Consider the following 20,023-nt stretch of genomic DNA (forward strand, 5'->3'; position numbering starts at 1 on the left):
AATCTTGAGATGTTTCTACATCTTGATTGGTACCTGTGGTAAATTCAATTGGTTGGACATGGTTTGGAAAGACACACACCTGTCTATATAAGGTCCCACAGTCAACAGTGTATGTCAGAGCAAAAACCAAGCCAAGAGGTCGAAAGAACTGTCCGTAGAGCTCAGAGCCAGGATTGTGTCGAGGGACAGATCTGGGGAAGGGTACCACAACATTTCTGCAGCATTGAAGGTCCTCAAGAACACAGTGGCCTCCATCATTCTTAAACGGAAGAAGTTTGGAATCACCAAGACACTTCCTAGAGCTGGCCGCCCGGCCAAACTAAGCAATCGGGGGAGAATGGTCTTGGTCAGGGAGGTGACCAAGAACCCGATGGTYACTTGGACAGAGCTCTAGAGTTCCTCTGTGGAGATGGGATAACCTTCCAGAAGGAAAAAGCATCTATGCAGCACTCCACCAATCATGCCTTTATGGTAGAGTGACCAGACAGAAGCTATTCCTCAGTAAAAGGCACTGACAGCCCACTTGGAATTTGCCTCTCAGACCATGAGAAACAAGATTCTCTGGTTTGATGAAACCAAGATTGAACTCTTTGGCCTGAATGCGAAGCATCACGTCTGGAGGAAACCTGCACCATCCATACGGTGAAGCATGGTAGTGGCAGCATCGTGCTGTGGGGATGTTTTTCAGTGCCGGGGACTGGGATACTAGTCAGGATCGAGGGAAAGATGAACAGAGCAAAGTACAGAGAGATCCTTGATGAAAACGTGCTCCAGAGCGCTCAGGACCTCAGACTGGGGGCGAAGGTTCACCTTCCAACAGGACAACGACCCTAAGCACACAGCCAAGACAATGCAGGAGTGGCTTTGGGACAAGTCTCTGAATGTTCTTGAGTGGCCTAGCCAGAGCCCGGACTTGAACCCGATCTAACATCTTTGGAGAGACCTGAAAATAGCTCTGCAGCAACGCTCCCCATACAACCTGACAAAGCTTGAGAGGATCTACAGAGAAGAATGGGAGAAAGTCCCCAAATACAGTTGTGCCAAGCTTGTAGCGTCATACCCAAGAAGACTCGAGGCTGTACTCGCTGCCAAAGGTGCTTCAACAAAGTATTGAGTAAAGGGTCTGAGTACTTATGTAAATTTGATATTTATATTAGCAAACATTTCAAAAAATTTTTTTTTGCTTTGTGTGTATACTGATGAGGGGGAAAAAAATAAATAAAATAAAAATACAATAATGCTGTAACCTAAAAAAAATCAAGGGGTCTGAATCCACTGCAACCAATCAATTGAATTTACCACAGGCGGACTCCAATCAAGTAGTAGAAACATCTCAAGGATGATCAATGGAAACCGGATGCACCTGAGCTCAATTTCAAGACTAATTGCAAAGGTTCTGAATACTTATGTACATAAGGATATAAAAAATGGATAGAATACATTTGTAAAAAATTATAAAAAACAGTTTTTGCTTTGTCATTATGGGGTATTGTGTGTAGAATGATGAGAAAAAACAAACAATATAATCCATTTGATAATAAGGCTGTAACGTAACAAAATGTGGAAAAAGGGAAGGGGTCTGATTACTTTCCAAATGCACTGTATATGCCATTTATATATATTTCTATGTAAGTATACATTTTACGTATAGGTCCTGGGAATTGAACCCACTGTCCTGGCATTATAAGCACCATGCTCTACCAACTGAGCTACAGAGGACCAGAGGCCATGTACGGTGCTGCTCACCCGCTGTAGCCGTTTGATCTCATCCTGTTTAAACTTGAGGATAGCCAGTGCCTGCTCATGTTCTAGTTCCAGCTGCTGCCTTCGCTCAGCGACCTCTCGCATATGCTGCAAGCAATCAAAGGAGACACGTATTTCATGTAGTCAAACAACACTGACATAATTACTCTATATTCTCTACTCTCGGATTCCATGAGGCAAATTCCCAGACAAATGACAACACTACTAGCAAATGCATACTGGCAACACCACTAATAAATGCTAACACTACTATGTTTGTAGTCAAAGTGAACCTGGCCCCAGGGATCTCCGGATTCGTCACATTTGTTTTGAAATAGTGAAACTTGGAAGTGTTGCAACAGAAGACTGGAGCCTGTACCTTTAGGACCTGCTCTAGGTTCTCCAGTTTGGCACGGAGTCTCTGGTTCTCCTCGAGAACTGAATCACGTTGAGCGGTCACTTCAGAGAGGTCTTCCCTCAGCTCTTCATTCTCAACCCGGGCCTGAGAGAGAGGGATGGGGATAGAGAGAGAGTACTGACATTCCTCATGACTAGCATGAGAAGGACAGACAAAACAAATACTGTCCCATTCCAACATAGAAACAGAAGCCCTTCCGGTCTACTGAAGGTTCACGACAGAAAAGACTGTTGAGGGTTCCCATTTGAACCATAATGTAGAGATTTATTCTGTCATCAAAACAACAGTAAGCCTAAGAGGCCCTCAATAGAATAGAATGGAGACTGACCTGGTCGAGCAGCTGTGCCTTCCTCCTGAGGAGATCCGCCTCCTCCTCTAGTTGTTCATTTTTGCCCCGCTCATCCTCAAGCAGGCTCTCCTGTCAGAGCACAAACGACAACAAGAAGACAAGACTCAGATTCAACAGCCAGGGATGAAGCCATTATTTCTCATCAGTCCCAGTCAAGAGAGAGTATAGTCACTATACTGTAGTACAGCCGTAACATTAGTGCTGTAATCAGTGGAGGCTGGTGTCACTTTCATTTCAGGATGGGTTTAATGTAATGGCTGGAATGGAATTATTGGAACCTTGTGTTTCATGTGGTTGATACTGTTCCATTCATTCCATTCCAGTGGGATGTTCTCACTTCACCAGCTTCCGCTGGTCATAACACCTGGTCCACAGGTAGTAGCACGCTGAGAGTACAGTAGTAAAAACACGAGTGGACGGCCCTAAGGTTTTCTTACCAAATCTAGACATTTCTTTTGTCTCTTCCTTACTTCATGCTCAAGGTTTTCACATTCTTTTCTCTTCTTACTCAGCTCCTGTTCCTGAAACAAAGCCAGAGCATGTCACGTTACAGCGACTACACGACCTACATGCGTCAGAAACATCCATATCTGACCATATTCGCCCCATTGAAATCCGAACACGGTGTTTGAAATAGGAGCTTTTAGTGTTGTGATCATATGCGTGTTGTTTTTGGCTGCCTATTCCTAAACGTGACAGGCCTATTTGACATCAGACAGTAAGACTATCATGCACATGTACACTGTTCTGTGAGTCTACCCAGCTACAGTACCATGTCTATGATACCCTGTCGTGCATATCAGATGTCAAAGCATATTAACATATCATTTTTGTGTTTGACAAAAAGTGTCTGCACAAATCACGATCAATCTGTTTTGGCTCCAAAATAAAATATAAGCTCTTGATTTCCATATTGACCTCTGACATGGTAACAACGAGGTATTAACAAGCTTAGCATTCTTTAATTACTCTAAATGCAGCTTACATGCACAGTCATGCAGGCCCCCCCACCCCCCAGTAGCGAAATGGAAAAAATAAATAAATAAAAATCGGCTTATTTCAACATTCATCGCCAGACACAACAGAATAACCAAGCATTATGATGACTGCAGAAGGACTGTTATGTGTGCTGTGTGGGGGGACTCAGTGGCTAATTGACTGACTAGACGCAACAGCTGCAGCACGACAATATTGATTATTAAAAAGCGAAGACCTGTGGCCTAATTTGTTCTAACGATTATTTGTCTGTGAGCCATCCTCCAGACTACAAGCAAACATTACATCATATCCCACTCATAATATCAGTCCAGTCTCCAACGAGAGGTATGTGCATGTGTGTATGTGTCAGTATAGCTAGCCATGACAGGGATGTATATTGTACGAGGTGAGTGGGTCAATCATATGTGTGTGAGTGTGTGTGCGTTTGTGGCATTGATGTATTTGTTCTCACCAGCAACTGTAGTTGCTGCTCCTCTGTGTGCTCCTCCTGGTGGGAGAGGCTAGGGGTGGGGGCGGGGCAGAGACCCAGTGGGGGTGGGGTCACTCGCGACCCTGACTCCTCCTCCTCTCTGGGAGTCTCCTCACACCTGGATGGAGCCTCATCTAACGCCACACACGGGGTCTCTGCTGCAACCTGCCAAGGGCACAAACCAGGAAGTTCACAATTATGCCTAAAAGGCAGACTCTGCGAGATGACGTTGCATGCACAAAGTAAACACATAATGGGTCAATTTTCGCAACTACTAAGACCGTTCTCCACTGTTTTAGTTCCGTAGTTTCCACGTTGTAGCAGTGTGAAGCGCATCCGTGCACATAATAATTAAACCTCACTTGATACAGATTAAAGAAGATAAAGAATGGGGTAAGGCAAGGGCAAACCTTGACACCTTGAGTATTACATAAGTCAACGTAATGAACAGACCTGGATTCAAATATCTCAATTACTTTCATATACATTCAAAGAATTTTATTTGAAAAGATATGTGAATGTATTTGGAAATACACTTGCAAAGTATTTGAAAAACTCATATACACAGAAAAATTATTTAAAATGCCAGATACTGAAATGTATTTGAACCCAGAAGTTTCACACTGGCTCTGTAAGGCTAAAGCCAGACTAGACATAATAATACCCAGACCGACAGAGGTGCAAAGCCCATCATTCAAATCTATGGAAACCATGAGAAAACAATTTTCTTTGGCTAACGGCTTGATTGAAAAGCGTTTCAATGAATTAGACGTGAGCATCATTCCCCCTGTGTAGAGAGCTGTGTCAAACAAAGGGGCTAAAAGAGAACATAGCAGAATAATAGCAGAACACAAATGTGTAATATCAACCTCAAGGTTGTGTAATATAAACCTGACTCTCAGCACCAACCAATTGACAGATAGACAGGGATTATAATACAGCTATCCTCCAGCCTTTCTTCCTTCCCAGTGGCCTGACTCCTCGGACTCCTTTACAGTCATCTAATCCACAGGGAATCCCTCCAGCCTGAACCGTGACTCACATACCAATACTAGCAGACTGGATGTAACTCTTAAGTATTCTTTAGAAAGGAGAGTCCCTCCTCTCCTTTAATTGATATTCCTTTACGATTATAATACACTGCTTAGAGTTAGGCGATTCTTCGAGTTAGGAGAAAGAGAGTACTTCTGAACCCGTATCAACTAAGCAGAGTAGGAGTGCTGATCGAGTATCAGGTATCCCCCCATATTCATTATGAGAAGAGAAAACTGATGCTCTATCAGCACTCCTAATCTGAGACGCTTTTTAAATACAGGTGCTGATGTATTAGTATTCTATTAGGATCCATATTAGCTACAGCCAAAGCTGCAGGTACTCTTCCTGGGTTCCACCAAAAATATAAAACATGACATAATACATACCATCAATAGACAATTACAGCTGAAGGACAGAACTACATAAAATGACATAATACAAAACATGAATAGACAGGTACAAAACTACATAAATTAGATGTAGAAAAAATTACAATACATAGCATGAGTAGACAGGTACAGAACTACATACATTTAAAATAAGAATACACACTTTTATATTTTTATGCCTTAGCAGTCCATGCAACATGTACTCATAATAACAGCTACACTGAAGTCATCCATTTTGTTACAGTTGCTTACTGTTACAAACGCAAGTCCTGATCCTAATCTCTCAGAACCAGTTGTTCTGTAAACACTAACGAGAATCTCACAACATTAGGAACCACCCGTGTCCTTGGTTCTCCCGTTTGACATCAATACTATTCATAATAATGATTCATAGATGCTACTGACTGCAAGTGCAATGAAAATGTCAATGGAAACACAATAATTCCTCCAGCTAAGGCTTCAACCACAGATTTCACCCTAGCAACCATGCCATTCAACTCATAAATGAACAACAGATGGAGTTTTCTCCCCGCTAAGGCTTCACTTTAATCCATCACCTCAGCAACTGTGTTGGAGTTTCCTATATCTAAAGTTTCAATTGAATCCTTCACTTTACATATGTAGACTTTTTAGAGCTCCATCACTCCACTCCGTTCAATAAATTGAACAGATTCATCATCAGATTGGGGCTTCTATGAAGTATATCACCCCCTGCTCATAGCCATGAGCTACAGATAGAGTACCAATTTAATCCTTCAGATTCATATGTGGACTTTTTAGAGATCCATCACTCCACTCCGTTCAATACACTTAAAGTCAGTCCGTTCAATACACTTAAAGTCAGAAGGGCTTCACTTACGTCCTTTGCCCTGTCTAGTGCCCTGTCTAGTGCATAGATATGAACTTAACCAAACATTTGCCGTGTTACAGTCTACCGCCCACAAAGATTTAACTGAGGTATAGTGCGTGGCCTTTGGACAAATTCATAAAATGAATAAAGTCCCCTTGATATCGAGTTTCCTACAGTTCTCTTATGGAGTTGTTTCCCATTTCCATTTCCCATTCCCCTCACCACACTCACACCCAGCAGCCTTCACCAGTCACACAAAAAATAAGAATAGACTTTTATACACATCAATAAAACTAACATCAGTAAGCTGACCAGACTATCATATCATAAGGAGCAGTATGTCCTTACTCTACTGAGGCTTTGCTTACAATTTCTTTCTCTGAGCAAGCCCTGATATCCTGATGCCAAGGGCACATCTTATCTTTAACCCAAACACCAGATGTGCTCAGGAGGGTGACACTATAGTTATTTAGGTCAGTGGCGTTGTGCTTTGATGTGAGGTTTAATTCATTTTAAAAAGCTACTTTTGCTGCTTCCTTGAGTGATTTGAGATGGCAAGGAGTTCCATGCTATCATGGCTCTATATATTACTGTGCGTTGCCTTGAATTCATTTTGGCTTTAGGGACAATGAAGAGACCTTTAGTTGCATGCCTTGTGGAATATGAATGTCTGTCAGAGCTGTAAGTTAGTTGACTGAATAGACAATTTGGAGTTTTTAACACATTCATACTTCTAACAAAACGGAGAAGTGAAGGCAGACCATCTCTACTCTACTTTGAGCCATGAAAGGTCAACATGCATTTTGACATTAGCTCTCTTGGAACATTTTTAGGGCAATATGTTCTGTTCTGTTGTGAGCCAGCTGTAGCTTTTTTTATGTCTTTCTTTGCAGCACCTGACCATATTGCCGGGCAGTAGTCAAGATATGATAAAACTAGAGCCTGTAGAACTTGTTTAGTCAGTTGTGGTATTAAGAATGCTGTTTTTGTATTGTATTGTTTCTGTTTGTATGTCTGTATTGTTTTTGTTAATGTCAGTTTGTGTTGGATTGATTTCTTACTTTAATATTTTGCATGAACCAAACGTTAATGATGAATTAATTATGAATGATGAATACGCTAAATCATGCGTATGTAACGTGTCTGTAAGCAGTATATAAGATATCTAACAGGACTGCCCCAATAGAGCTCCTGACAGACGTGTAATATGGTGCATCAAGATTGTTGGAACCTCTCCAGTTAACTATTAATAAACAATGACTCTTAAGATTTACTTCGAGTGTCCCTGTGTAGAATATCAATGACACAGATTATGGTCTATAATATCAAAGGCTGCACTGAAATCTAAGAGTACAGCTCCCACCATCTTCTTATTATCAATTTCTTTCAGCCAATCATAGAGTCGTTTGTGTCAGTGCAGTACATGTAGAATGCCCTTCTCTATAGACATACTGAAAGTCTGTTGTTAATTTGTTCATAGAGAAATAACAGCTGTGGCTGGGGAGGGGAACTAAGTGTGGGGAAGTGGCTCTGGATCTGGATGACATTAGTGTCTTCTCCTTGTCACCCTAGCTTCAGCGTGTTAAGAGTCAGGAATCAGGTCTCTAATTTTAGAGCCACACCTACTTATCTAATCCTGTAGAACTAGGCTAGTGCAGACAAGGCTATGACCGAGTAACAGGATCAAAGTAAGGACCAGCCAGCGCCATGTGAAGAGAAAACTCTCTCTGAAGTGACTGCTTATACCTCTATGAAGAGACCGCTCAGTGTTGCTAGCCATTTGAGACCACATAATATACTTGCACACATGAGCACTCACACACTTACAATATAGAACACGAGCCAGGGAAAATAACTGTATTATTATTACTATTATCATTATTAAGGTTACTATGAGCAAAAAAAAATATTCATGAAACATCAGGAGTGGAATAGAATACCTAAAATAGAACCGTAGAATAGAATACTGTCCGACTGTCAGTACACCTAAGCCCAGTCCATTGTTCTAGGGAAGTGAGGGAGTGAAAGCAGTCGGTCCCCTGAGCTCAGATAGGCATGTATAAGGAGGGAATTTGAGTGTTTGCCCACAATGCTGTGGTTCAGAGATCAGAGCCACAGATTATCAGAGTTCAGGCAGTGTGGCATGCAGGTCAGATAGTATTTGAGGGGAAGACACAGAGAGAGACGATGTTGCATAATGCCTAATGTGTTGAGTGTGAGCTATGTGATATATACAGAACAAAAATATAAAACGCAACATGTAAAGTGTTGCTCCCATGTTTCATTAGCCGAAATAAAACACGCCAGAAACTTTCCATATGCACAAAAAGCATATTTCTCAACATTTTTTGGGGGAAATTTGTTTACATCCCTGTTAGTAAGCATTTCTCCTTTGCCAAGATAATCCATCCACCTGACAGGTGTGGCATATCAAGAAACCTTGTATTTGGGACCAAAAAAACACCACTCTAAAATGTGCAGTTTTGTCACACAATCCAATGCCAAAGACGTCTCAGGTTTTGAGGTAGCGTTCAATTGGCATGCTGACTGCAGGAATGTTCACCAGAGCTGTTGCCAGAGAAATGCTATTTTCTCTACCATAAGCCTAGGCTATTGTCGTTTTAGAGAATTTGGCAGTACGTCCAACCGGCCTCAGGAGTGGAATAGACCGCAGACCTCGTGTAACCATGCCAGCCCAAGACCTCCACATCCGGCTTCTTCACCTGCGGGATCGTCTGATACCAGCCACCCAGACAGCTGATGAAACTGAGTAGTATTTCTGTCTGTAATAAAGCCCTTTTGTGGGGAAAAACGTATTGTGATTGGCTGGGCCTGGCTCCCCAGTGGGTGGGCCTATGCCCTCCCAGGCCCACCCATGGATGCGATTTTGTTACTAAACTGTAGTAACTTGTCAGCCAACAGGCAGTGTTATGCCTTGCTGTGTTTAACCCGTATAGTGCTGTTTCTGTGTGTAAATAGACAAGTCCCATGCTGATATTGAATCCAAGTTGAGTGTATGTAAACTTCTGACCCACTGGGAATGTGATGAAGGAAATAAAAGCTGAAATAAATCATTCTCTCAACTATTATTCTGACATTTCACATTCTTAAAATAAAGTGGTGATCCTAACTGACCTAAGACAGGGAATTTTTACAAGGATTAAATGTCAGGAATTGTGAAAAACTGAGTTTAAATGTATTTTGCTAAGGTGTATGTACTTCCAACTTCCAACTTCAACTGTAGGTAGGGGTAAAAGTGACTAGGCAATCAGGATAGATAATAAACAGAACAACAGTATTGTGTGTGAAGTGTGTGAAAGTGGGTCTATTTCCAAGTGTGTGTGTGTGTGTGTGGCATCAATATACATGTATGTTTTTTGTGCGTGTTAGCGTAGTGTGTGTGTGTGTGTGTATGTCAGTGTAGTATGTGTGAGTGTAAGTGTTAGTGTAGTATGTGTGAGTGTGTGGGTACAGTCTAGTGAGTGTGCATAGAGCCAGTGCAAGAGAGTCAGTGAAAAAATTTAAATAATAACATTGACCCCTTTATAATTATAAAAACAATGTTAATTGTCAGGGTAGCCATTTGATTAAATGTTCATCAGTCTTATGGCTTGGGGGTAAAAGCTTTTCATGAGCCTTTTGGTCCCAGATTTGCCGCCCCAGTGCCATGCGGTAGCAGAGGGAACAGTCTATGGACCTAGGTGGCTGGCGTCTTTGACCATTTTTAGGGCCTTCCTCTGACACTGCCTGGTATAGAGGTCCTGGATGGCAAAGAGTTCGGCCCCAGTGATGTACTGGGCGGTACGCATTACCCTCTGTAGCGCCTTGCAGTTGCCGAGCAGTTTCCATACCAAGCGGTGATGCAGCCTGTCAAGATGGTACAGTCATGGTGCAGCTGTAGAACTTTTTGAGGATCTGAGGGCCCATGCCAAATCTTTTCAGCCTCCTGAGGGGAAAGAGGCGTTGCTGTGCCCTCTTCCCGACTGTGTTGGTGTTTGGGCCATGATAGGTCCTTAGTGAATGTGGACATCGAGGAACTTGAAGCTCACAACCCGCTCCACTAAACCAATCACTCCAAATGTCAGAACATGCACATTGACATTGCATTGTTGGAATCGTTGTGCAACATTATGCAATGTAACTTGTCAGTCAATTATGGGTATGGCTGGCTTCTTTTCAATTACAGTAACTACTTAGTAACTACTCATCTGTAACGGCTTGCGGCAGTGGCAGGAAAGAAAAGTACTTCTGCAGGGCAGGTGGCAGAAGCAATGTTGTTTTTGTTGGTTTTTAGTGTAATACATTGTTTCATTTGTTAGTTTTTATCCAGATTTTGTACTTTATTTACACAGCAAGGAAAGAGAGGAGACGATAGATCAGCTAGATCCATAGGACAGAAAGTGGCGGACCTGACGGTTAGTGTGGAGTCGGCAGCACTTCAGTTGTATTTGATCATTGTTTGGTGGTAAAGCAAGTGGGAAGTCTTTCCATTGTGACCACACCATGACTGTTGCATCCACTCCTGAGGCTTTGTTACCCCAAAAAACACAAGCTTCAATCATAGTTCACAGCCATGATACTAGTCTGCAGTCTATTCTGACATCACGTCCATGCCTCGATAAGAGCCAATTAGATGAGGCTTGTGAAGTTGTAATAATAGGGTGTGAACCATGAATTCCACCTAACTCTGTGTCCAGCCACATGAAGCCACAGGAGTGGTCCATGACTACACAACAAACACCTGGCCTTGGCAACCATCTCTGGACCACACATACACTACTTTACCTGACACAGCACAAGGCATAGCCTGAGGTTATCAAACCAGTAGTTTATTAACTATAAAACAACTGCACAAAAAGCCTAGTTCATATCTACTGAGCGGGTAAACTATACAATATGCCTACTAGCAGTAGCCTGGATCCGTGCTTCCTAAAGCATGATGTGCACTATGCCTACACACATACGACATGGACAATGCAACACAAGGCCCGGTCCATGGCTAAACGGAGAGCCTATAAAACGTCACACAAGACCTGATTCATACTTGGACTACAACATACTAAAGCACATTGACCTAAAGCATGGCTCACGCTTTCAATAGTACATGCCCACTACACTAGGTTTATTTAATGGTTACTGAGGGACAGTAGGGCAGGTCCATGCTTACTAAAGCACACACTGTTCAACCTACACATACTATAGCTCCATTCCTACTAAAGCACCATACACATCCTATAGGTGTAGTCCATCCATAAAGTAAGCCAGGTCCATGCTTACTGCAGTAGTGTCAAAAGAACCCATTCAGTCAGCCCTGGTCCAGGATGCCAGAAGAACATTGGTAACTAATAAAGCATATACTATGCATAATACTACACATATACTACAGACAGTCCTGTTTGTATGTCCCATAAATAAATCATCAGCTCTATGCAGAAACAGTGCCTTTTCTTTATTTTCCTTGATATTCACCCGTTGAAGTGTCCTGAGGTGAGGAATGTTTTTACTTTATTTTCAAGTCCCTCAGTCAAGCACCTGGGCTGAAGAATGTTTGGGTACACTTTCTTTACACAAAATAGATGTTTATTCTACGCATACTATAGGTAGAGTATGGAAGGCCAGGTCCATGCTACTGTACATGGACATACTGTACACACTTAACATACCATAGATTTATACTCTAGGTTAAGGTACTCTAGGCCAGGTCCATGCTTACAGCAGTAGTGTCACATCCCATTCAGTCAGCAGAGCCCTGGGCCTGGATAGGATGCAATAAGCACATTGGTGTAATCCCTGTGGAGGACTACTGAAACAGGTAACTGGATCACTTCTTTTTAAAAGCACCTTAAATGGATTGGATTGGCCTGGCTGCTGGTTTGGTTTTCTGTTTTAATACAGCTACGTATCATCATCGATGCCATACTGCTATCATAATGCTGCTTTGTCCACAATCCTGGCCTGGCGGTCACTAATTCACGGACGATATGCTGCTGGCTGCTGTCTAAATTCCCACATCTGGGATCTGAAATATCTGACTGACAGTTCCAAAACAGGTTTTGGAGAAAGGTGTCACTGTGACTCCACAAGTAGTCCTCGGCTGTGGGATTTTTAGTGAAATGCATATTGAAACGCAACAGCGATATTAGATCTGCAGAAGAAATCCACTTAGTTGGGACTCATCATGTGCAATAATAACATAGAGAACACGTAATGCCAACAGAGCAGCCAAGCTGAAGCTACAGGCAGCGGGCTATGGTAATCTTTTCCTCTGATGACATTTTCACTTGCCCGTTTCAAAGACTTATAATATCTAGATTTCCTAAACCTTAACTATATTGCACGTTGATGATTATTCTGCAAAGTGCTAGATATGTCTGATTATTTCTCCTGAAACTGTCCTGTCTAGCTTAGAGTCCTACAGTACCTAGGGGGTATACTACAAGGTTAACCACAAACACAGAGTTACTGGGACATAAAGACACCAACACACACCCCCACCAAATACAACCTACCCCTCTCCAGTGATCTGTGGCAACGTCAAGGCTATCCCCGGCCCCCAATTATCCAGAGCAGGGGCAAGGCAGGGCGAGGCGGGTGATCGGCTAGGAAAGTGTTTGGTAGGAGAGTCGGCTGGAGTCTTAACGTTACCTACCATCCAAAACCCTCTCACTGCTACCACGGCAACAGAGAGAGGATTACTGGACTGTACCATTCTGTTGTTAAAGGGGATTAGAGTGGACAGCCACACAACATGGCCCCTTTCTGTGGTGTGCGTGCATGTGTGTGTCACTCTGTATGTATGTGTGTGTCACACAAATGACAGATTACCAGAACCAGCATTCTCATCTAAGCTGCAAAGAGCAAAGTGAATTTTGACTCTAACTTTATGTTGTCATACAATACATAGATAAATAAGATAAGTATTGTCTTGAAATGCATGTCTTAAGATGTATTTCTTTTTAAACCAAAGTTTTTAAAATTAATTTATATATTTACATCTTATTAAATTGAGTCTGCAACCAAAATGTGAACATTTTCTGACATCTGGTTTATCCTGCCGTCACATCTGGGTGTAGTGTAGTGAGTGAGAGGAAATTAACTATTTCTAAGAACTCTTTAGTCATCAGTGTTGCAGAGAGAGCAGAGGGAGCGTGTGACTTGTGTCTCTAAATCAGGCCCAAGTTCAAGACAGGGAATCATCTCATTACGTCCCCTGGCAGTCAGGCAGATTACTGTAGTCAGCTCTATCAGCATAACCCTGAGAGTACAGCACAGCACAGAGAGCTATTAGATCTATCCATCCACCCCTCGTAATGAAAAGACATGACCCGGTCCGTGTCAGTCAGTCAGCTTCAGCCTAATCTCAAACTTGGCCCTAAACACGCTGCGTCACGTCACCGCACACTCAGCCTCGCGCTGTGCTGCCTTTTGGGAAATGCTGCAGCACTGTACTCATTCCACAGCAGCTGGATGGTTTAAACCTCAACATCTGGACGGAAGCACACTGGAAGCAAAATGTGGTGTTTGGAGATAAATAGTACTTAGATGGGCAGTTACATCTGGGTGGGTACTTCTAGGTTATACATATTGCTTGTGCTATTTCTTCCACAACACGGGGGTCCTTTAGGGGTGCGTGCTTAGTCCCCTCCTGTACTCCCTGTTCACCCAAGACTGCATGGCCAAGCACAACTCCAATACCATCATTAAGTTTGCTGATGACACAACGGTGGTAGGCCTGATCACCGACAATGATGAGACAGCCTATAGGGAGGTCAGAGACCTGGCAAAAGGCTCCTTAACAGCCTTTTCCCCAAGCCATAAGACTGCTGAACAATGGCCACCTGGACTATTACGTAATGTCACGATTTCTAGTACGTAATGTCACGATTTCAAAGCTATACGATATTACAGAGAACAAGTTAATTACCTCAAATCCTGGAAAATATTTGTAATGTTGAGCTTCTTGTTCAATTTGTGCTCATGTTTGGATTTTGTGCTAGCGCCCAATTGACTCCCATTAATGCCTTGAAGGAGAGATCTCCTTGTCAGAGTGTACCCAAAATGCACTGCGTGGGCCATTGACAACGTACAGGCAAAGTACACAATGGGCGTTAATATGATTCCAATGGAGTTTCCCATCTCCTCAAAAGTATCTCTGGTGCCAGGTGGGTATGGTTTGTGCATTTAAGAGTTTTCTATTGGTTACATTGCAACAGGCAAGCTCAATCAGGTACAGCTAAAGCATTCAAATTTATTTTTAAACCTTTTTGAACCCAGGTCCGTTGCTTTGAGTTCTTTTTCTAACAGGGCAAAAGGTATTCTGGTCCTATACAGCTCTGATGTAGTGCTCTTTACCATCAACAGGGGGCAGTGTTGGAGCCATGCACGAATGACTGTTAGTCGCTTTACATAAAAGCGTCTGCTAAATGGTATTTATTATATTATTAAATAGTTCCAGTCCTTACATTCTCTTTCCTCTTCTCCTCGGGTGTGCAGGGCCTGTCGTGGCCGTTGTGCTCCCTGCAGGAGGTTTCTTTAGAGAATGTTTCCTTAGAGGAGGTGACTCTGGAGGAGGAGACTGACAGTTGCCTCTGGAGCCTCAGCACCTCCTTCTGGGACTCCCTCAGCAACCTCTCAAACTCCACCATGCCCGACGGTACAGGGCAGCCCTGCAACACACACACAGATGTCAAAGATATGTGAAACAATTCCTTGTAATGCTTGAGGACTTTTCCGCTCAGGCTGGGAAAACAATGACTCTCTCCCTCTTGTCTTAGTCACATTATTATAAAGTGATGCATCAGGCTCATCATCATCCTCAGTATTATCCTCACAAGGGGCACACTTAGTGACTTGGAGGCCCCAGGCAGCGGCCAGTCTGAGCACCCCCACACACATTAAGTATGGGTTTTAGAGTAACGATATGTAATTTAACTGTAAAAATGTATTACCTTTTAATGTGCCATAAACACAACCAGTCATGATGTTTTCATCTGAATGACACACAAATCACTTAAAAAAGTAGGCTACCTTCGCACGTTCATCCAAAATAATTCCAGCATCCTAACAGTGCAATGTGCACCTGCCAACTTTCTTTCAATTCGTAAATGGCTGAAACTATCTCACCGGAGAAAGCATCCAAGCGAGGGAAACAGCACCCCTCTGTCTTACTATATGTAGCCCATATATCTGATACTGTCTGGCCAAAAATAATATGACATGCCATACTCTTTTTGCCAGGCAGCATGAGATATATGGGCTAAACATACATCTCCTCTGCTTCGACAAGATGGCAGTATTATCAGCAACACCTGTCTTTTTACTAAAGAACTGTTAAATTAGGTAAAGGTTAACTTCAGTTAAAATAAAAATGTATTTTCTCTGCCCCACTTGAAAGTGCCTCATAGCTTAATTTCAATGAAAGTCACATTTGCAATCATATTGCGTGAAACAATGCACGTGGAATAGTCCATTATTATTAACCCGTCTGTGGGTGATTAATGACACTTGTTTCTACTATTATGAGAAGAACCTGGATTATTTTAACATTGATATGAAATATATGTATGGAAATAAATGATTGATCTATGATGAATTATTACTTGGCTGTATGGATTCATTAACTTTTTTTGAGGCCTTTTCTGTCAACAATGTGGCCTCATTAACCTGGGCACAGTGGCCAGGCAAAAAAAACTCCCAGCAGCCCACTATAGCGGGTTGATTGTCGGGGGGGTGGGGGGTTGGGGGGCCTCGAGTGGAGCATGGGGGGACCTCAAGTGGAGACGCCGTGAGAGATATCTAAAATACTATTCAAAGAGATAAGGTTTCAGATGTTTTAGAAAGATGGGCAGGGGCTCCGCTTTCCTGACTTTAGGGGGAAGCTTGTTCCACCATTGGGGTGCCAGTACAGAGAAGAGCTTTGAATGGGCTGAGCGGGAGCTGCCCTCCCGCAGGGGTGGGAGGGCCAAGAGACCAGAGGTGGCGGAACAGAGTGCTAGGATTGGGATGTAGGGTTTGAGGATAGCCTGAAGGTGCTCTTGCTGCACTGCAGGCAACCACCTGGGACAAGGCTGGAGATCACTCTGTCATTCTGATTGAGTTTGAATAACAGACTGGAAAATTCAAAAGGTGGGTGGTGCTTGGAATCATTGTTCTTCCTCTGTAAATCTTGGTTACCTGAAAGGAAACACGTGCCATCATCATTGCTTTGCACAAAAAGGGCTTCACAGGCAAGGATATTGCTGCCAGTAAGATTGTACCTAAATCAACCATTTATTGGATCATCAAGAACTTCAAGGAGAGCGGTTCAATTGTTATGAAGAAGGCTTCAGGGCACCCAAGAAAGTCCAGCAAGAGCCAGGACCGTCTCCTAAAGTAGATTCAGCTGCGGGATTGGGGAACCACCAGTACAGTGCTTGCTCAGGAATGGCAGCAGGCAGGTGTGAGTGCATCTGCACGCACAGTGAGGCGAAGACTTTTGGAGGATGGCCTGGTGTCAAGAAGGGCAGCAAAGAAGCCACTTCTCTCCAGGAAAAACATCAGGGACTGACTGATATTCTGCAAAAGGTACAGGGATTGGACTGCTGAGGACTGGGATAAAGTCCTTTTCTCTGATGAATCCCCTTTCCGATTGTTTGGGGCATCCAGAAAAAAGCTTGTTCGGAGAAGACAAGGTGATTGCTACCATCAGTCCTGTGTAGAGGTCGACCGATTAATCGGAATGGCCGATTAATTAGGGACGATTTCAAGTTTTCATAACAATCGTAAATCGGTATTATTGGACGTATTTTTTTACACCTTTATTTAACTAGGCAAGTCAGTTAAGAACACATTATTTTAAATGACGGCCTTGTCATACTTGTTAACCTTGGGTTAACTGCCTTGTTCAGGGGCAGAACGACAGATTTTTACCTTGTCAGCTCAGGGATTCAATCTTACAACCTTACGGTTAACTAGTCCAATGCTCTAACCACCTGCCTCACGAGGAGCCCGCCTGTTACACGAATGCAATAAGAAGCCAAGGTAAGTTGCTAGCTAGCATTAAACTTTCTTATAAAAAACAATCATTCAATCAATCATAATCACTAGTTATAACTATACATGATTGATGATATTACTAGTTTATCTAGCGTGTCCTGCTTTGCATATAATCGATGCGGTGCGCATTCGCGAAAAAGGACTGTCGTTGCTCCAATGTGTACCTAACCATAAACATCAATGCCTTTCTTAAAATCAATACACAGAAGTATATATTTTTAAACCTGCATATTTAGCTAAAAGAAAAACCAGTTTAGCAGGCAATTATAACCAGGTGAAATTGTGTCACTTCTCTTGCGTTCATTGCACGCAGAGTCAGGGTATATGCAATAGTTTGGGCCGCTGGCTCATTGCAAACTAATTTGCCAGAATTTTACGTAATTATGACATAACATTGAAGGTTGTGCAATGTAACAGGAATATTTAGATTTATGGATGCCACCCGGTTCCGTATTTCACTGAAATAATAACGTTTTGTTTTCGAGAGGATAGTTTCCGGATTCAACCATATTAATGACTAAGGCTCATATTCTGTGTGTTATTATGTTATAATTAAGTCTATGATTTGATAGAGCAGTCTGACTGAGCGACGGTAGAACCAGCAGGCTCGTAAGCATTCATTCAAACAGCACTTTCGTGCATTTTTGCCAGCAGCTCTTCGCAATGCTTCAAGCATTGCGCTGTTTATGACTTCAAGCCTATCAACTCCTGAGATTAGGCTGGTGTAACCGATGTGAAATGGATAGTTAGCGGGTGCGCGCTAATAGCGTTTCAAACGTCACTCACTCTGAGACTTGGAGTAGTTGTTCCCCTTGCTCTGCATGGGTAACGCTGCTTCGAGGGTGGCTGTTGTCGATGTGTTCCTGGTTCGAGCCCGTTAGCGGCGAGGAGAGGGGTGGAAGCTATACTGTTAACCTGGCAATACTAAAGTGCCTATAAGAACATCCAATAGTCAAAGGTATATGAAATACAAATCGTATAGAGAGAAATAGTCCTATAATTACTATAATAACTACAACCTAAAACTTCTTACCTGGGAATATTGAAGACTCATGTTAAAAGGAACCACCAGCTTTCATATGTTCTCATGTTCTGAGCAAGGAACTTAAACGTTAGCTTTCTTACATGGCACATATTGCACTTTTACTTTCTTCTCCAACACTTTGTTTTGCATTATTTAAACCAAATTGAACATGTTTCATTATTTATTTGAGAAACATTGATTTTATCGATGTATTATATTAAGTTAAAATAAGTATTCATTTAGTAAATTGTGTTTAAATTTTTTTTTTTTGGGGGTCCATTATTACAAATAAATAAAAAATAAATCGTCCGGTTAATCGGTATCGGCTTTTTTTGGGCCTCCAATAATCGGTAACGGCGTTGAAAAATCATAATCGGTCGACCTCTAGTCCTGTGTCATGCTAACAGTAAAGGATCCTGAGACCATTCACGTGTGGGGTTGCTTCTCAGCCAAGGGAGTGGGCTCACTCACAATCTTGCCTAAGAACACAGCCATGAATAAAGAATGGTACCAACACATCCTCCGAGAGCAACTTCTCCCAACCATCCAGGAACAGTTTGGTGACGAACAATGCCCTTTCCAGCAACATGGAGCACCTTGCCATAAGGCAAAAGTGATAACTAAGTGGCTCGGGGAACAAAATATCAATATTCTGGGTCCATGGCGAGGAAACTCCCCAGACATTAATTCCATTGAGAACTTGTGGTCAATCCTCAAGAGCCGGGTGGACAAACAAAAACTCACAAATTCTGACAAACTCCAAGCATTGATTATGCAAGAATGGGCTGCCATCAGTCAGGATTTAGCCCAGAAGTTAATTGACAGCATGCCAGGGCGGATTAGAGGTCTTGAAAAAGAAGGGTCAACACTGCAAATATTGACTCTTTGCATCAACTTCATGTAATTGTCAATAAAAGCCTTTGACACTTATGAAATGCTTGTAATTATACTTCAGTATTCCATAGCAACATCTGACAATAATATCTAAAGACACTAAGGCAGCAGACTTTGTGAGAATTAATATTTGTGTCATTCTCAAAACTTTTGGCCACGACTGTACATACATAAATACACACTGCATATATACACCTACATACATACCATATACAGACAAATAAAGACAGAATAAAATAAAAAGCAACAGAAGTCCCTTGAACCCAGTCTGACACAAATATGCATATGGTAGACAAGCCTATACACAATCTATATACACACACCATTAACCACATAGAAGCTAAATATTTTTTACTATAGGTAGCCCTTTTTCTTTTATTCCAAGCTTTATCTAAACGGAACAACACAATGGACAAAAAAACACTTCAATTTCTCCTCATCACTTAGCCACATAATGCCAGGGTATATCTGATGTGCTTTCTGGAATAAGAGTGTTGGAATCGGCTAAACTTTGATCATTGAGATAGTAAATTAATGATAGGAAATTAAAGAGACTGGGTTTTATGTCTCTGAAGAAAGACAGATGGCGTCGGAATGTGTTGGGGGATGAGAGGAGAGCGATGTGTTGATACAGGAAAGACAGATGGACATCTGTGTATAAGATGAAAGAGGGGTTGAGGTCAGGAGGTGAGGACAGATTCTCTTAAGAGAGTAATACATGTTTGGAATCCTGTTACCCTCTTTATTAGCTTCCTGTAGAGCCATAAAATGTAAGGATTGAAGAGAAAGAGGAGTGTCTTAAGTGGGATGTATATAACT

General features: G+C 42.3%; 1 protein-coding gene across 1 annotated transcript in view; it reads right to left on the bottom strand.

The window, feature by feature from the left end:
- The window catches only part of LOC111981851 (peripheral-type benzodiazepine receptor-associated protein 1-like), a 168,374-nt gene that overhangs the window by 50,356 nt on the left and 97,995 nt on the right, over nucleotides 1-20,023 (bottom strand). Inside the window, exons 6-11 of the mRNA XM_070449720.1 lie at nucleotides 14,715-14,918; nucleotides 3,961-4,143; nucleotides 2,948-3,031; nucleotides 2,490-2,579; nucleotides 2,123-2,245; nucleotides 1,747-1,851 (exon numbers count right to left, since the gene is read on the bottom strand). Of these exons, the coding sequence (XP_070305821.1) occupies nucleotides 1,747-1,851; nucleotides 2,123-2,245; nucleotides 2,490-2,579; nucleotides 2,948-3,031; nucleotides 3,961-4,143; nucleotides 14,715-14,918 (789 nt within the window). The remainder of the gene's footprint in view (nucleotides 1-1,746; nucleotides 1,852-2,122; nucleotides 2,246-2,489; nucleotides 2,580-2,947; nucleotides 3,032-3,960; nucleotides 4,144-14,714; nucleotides 14,919-20,023) is intronic.

Source organism: Salvelinus sp. IW2-2015, linkage group LG20 (assembly GCF_002910315.2).
Source record: "Salvelinus sp. IW2-2015 linkage group LG20, ASM291031v2, whole genome shotgun sequence".
Lineage (NCBI taxonomy): Eukaryota > Metazoa > Chordata > Actinopteri > Salmoniformes > Salmonidae > Salvelinus > Salvelinus sp. IW2-2015.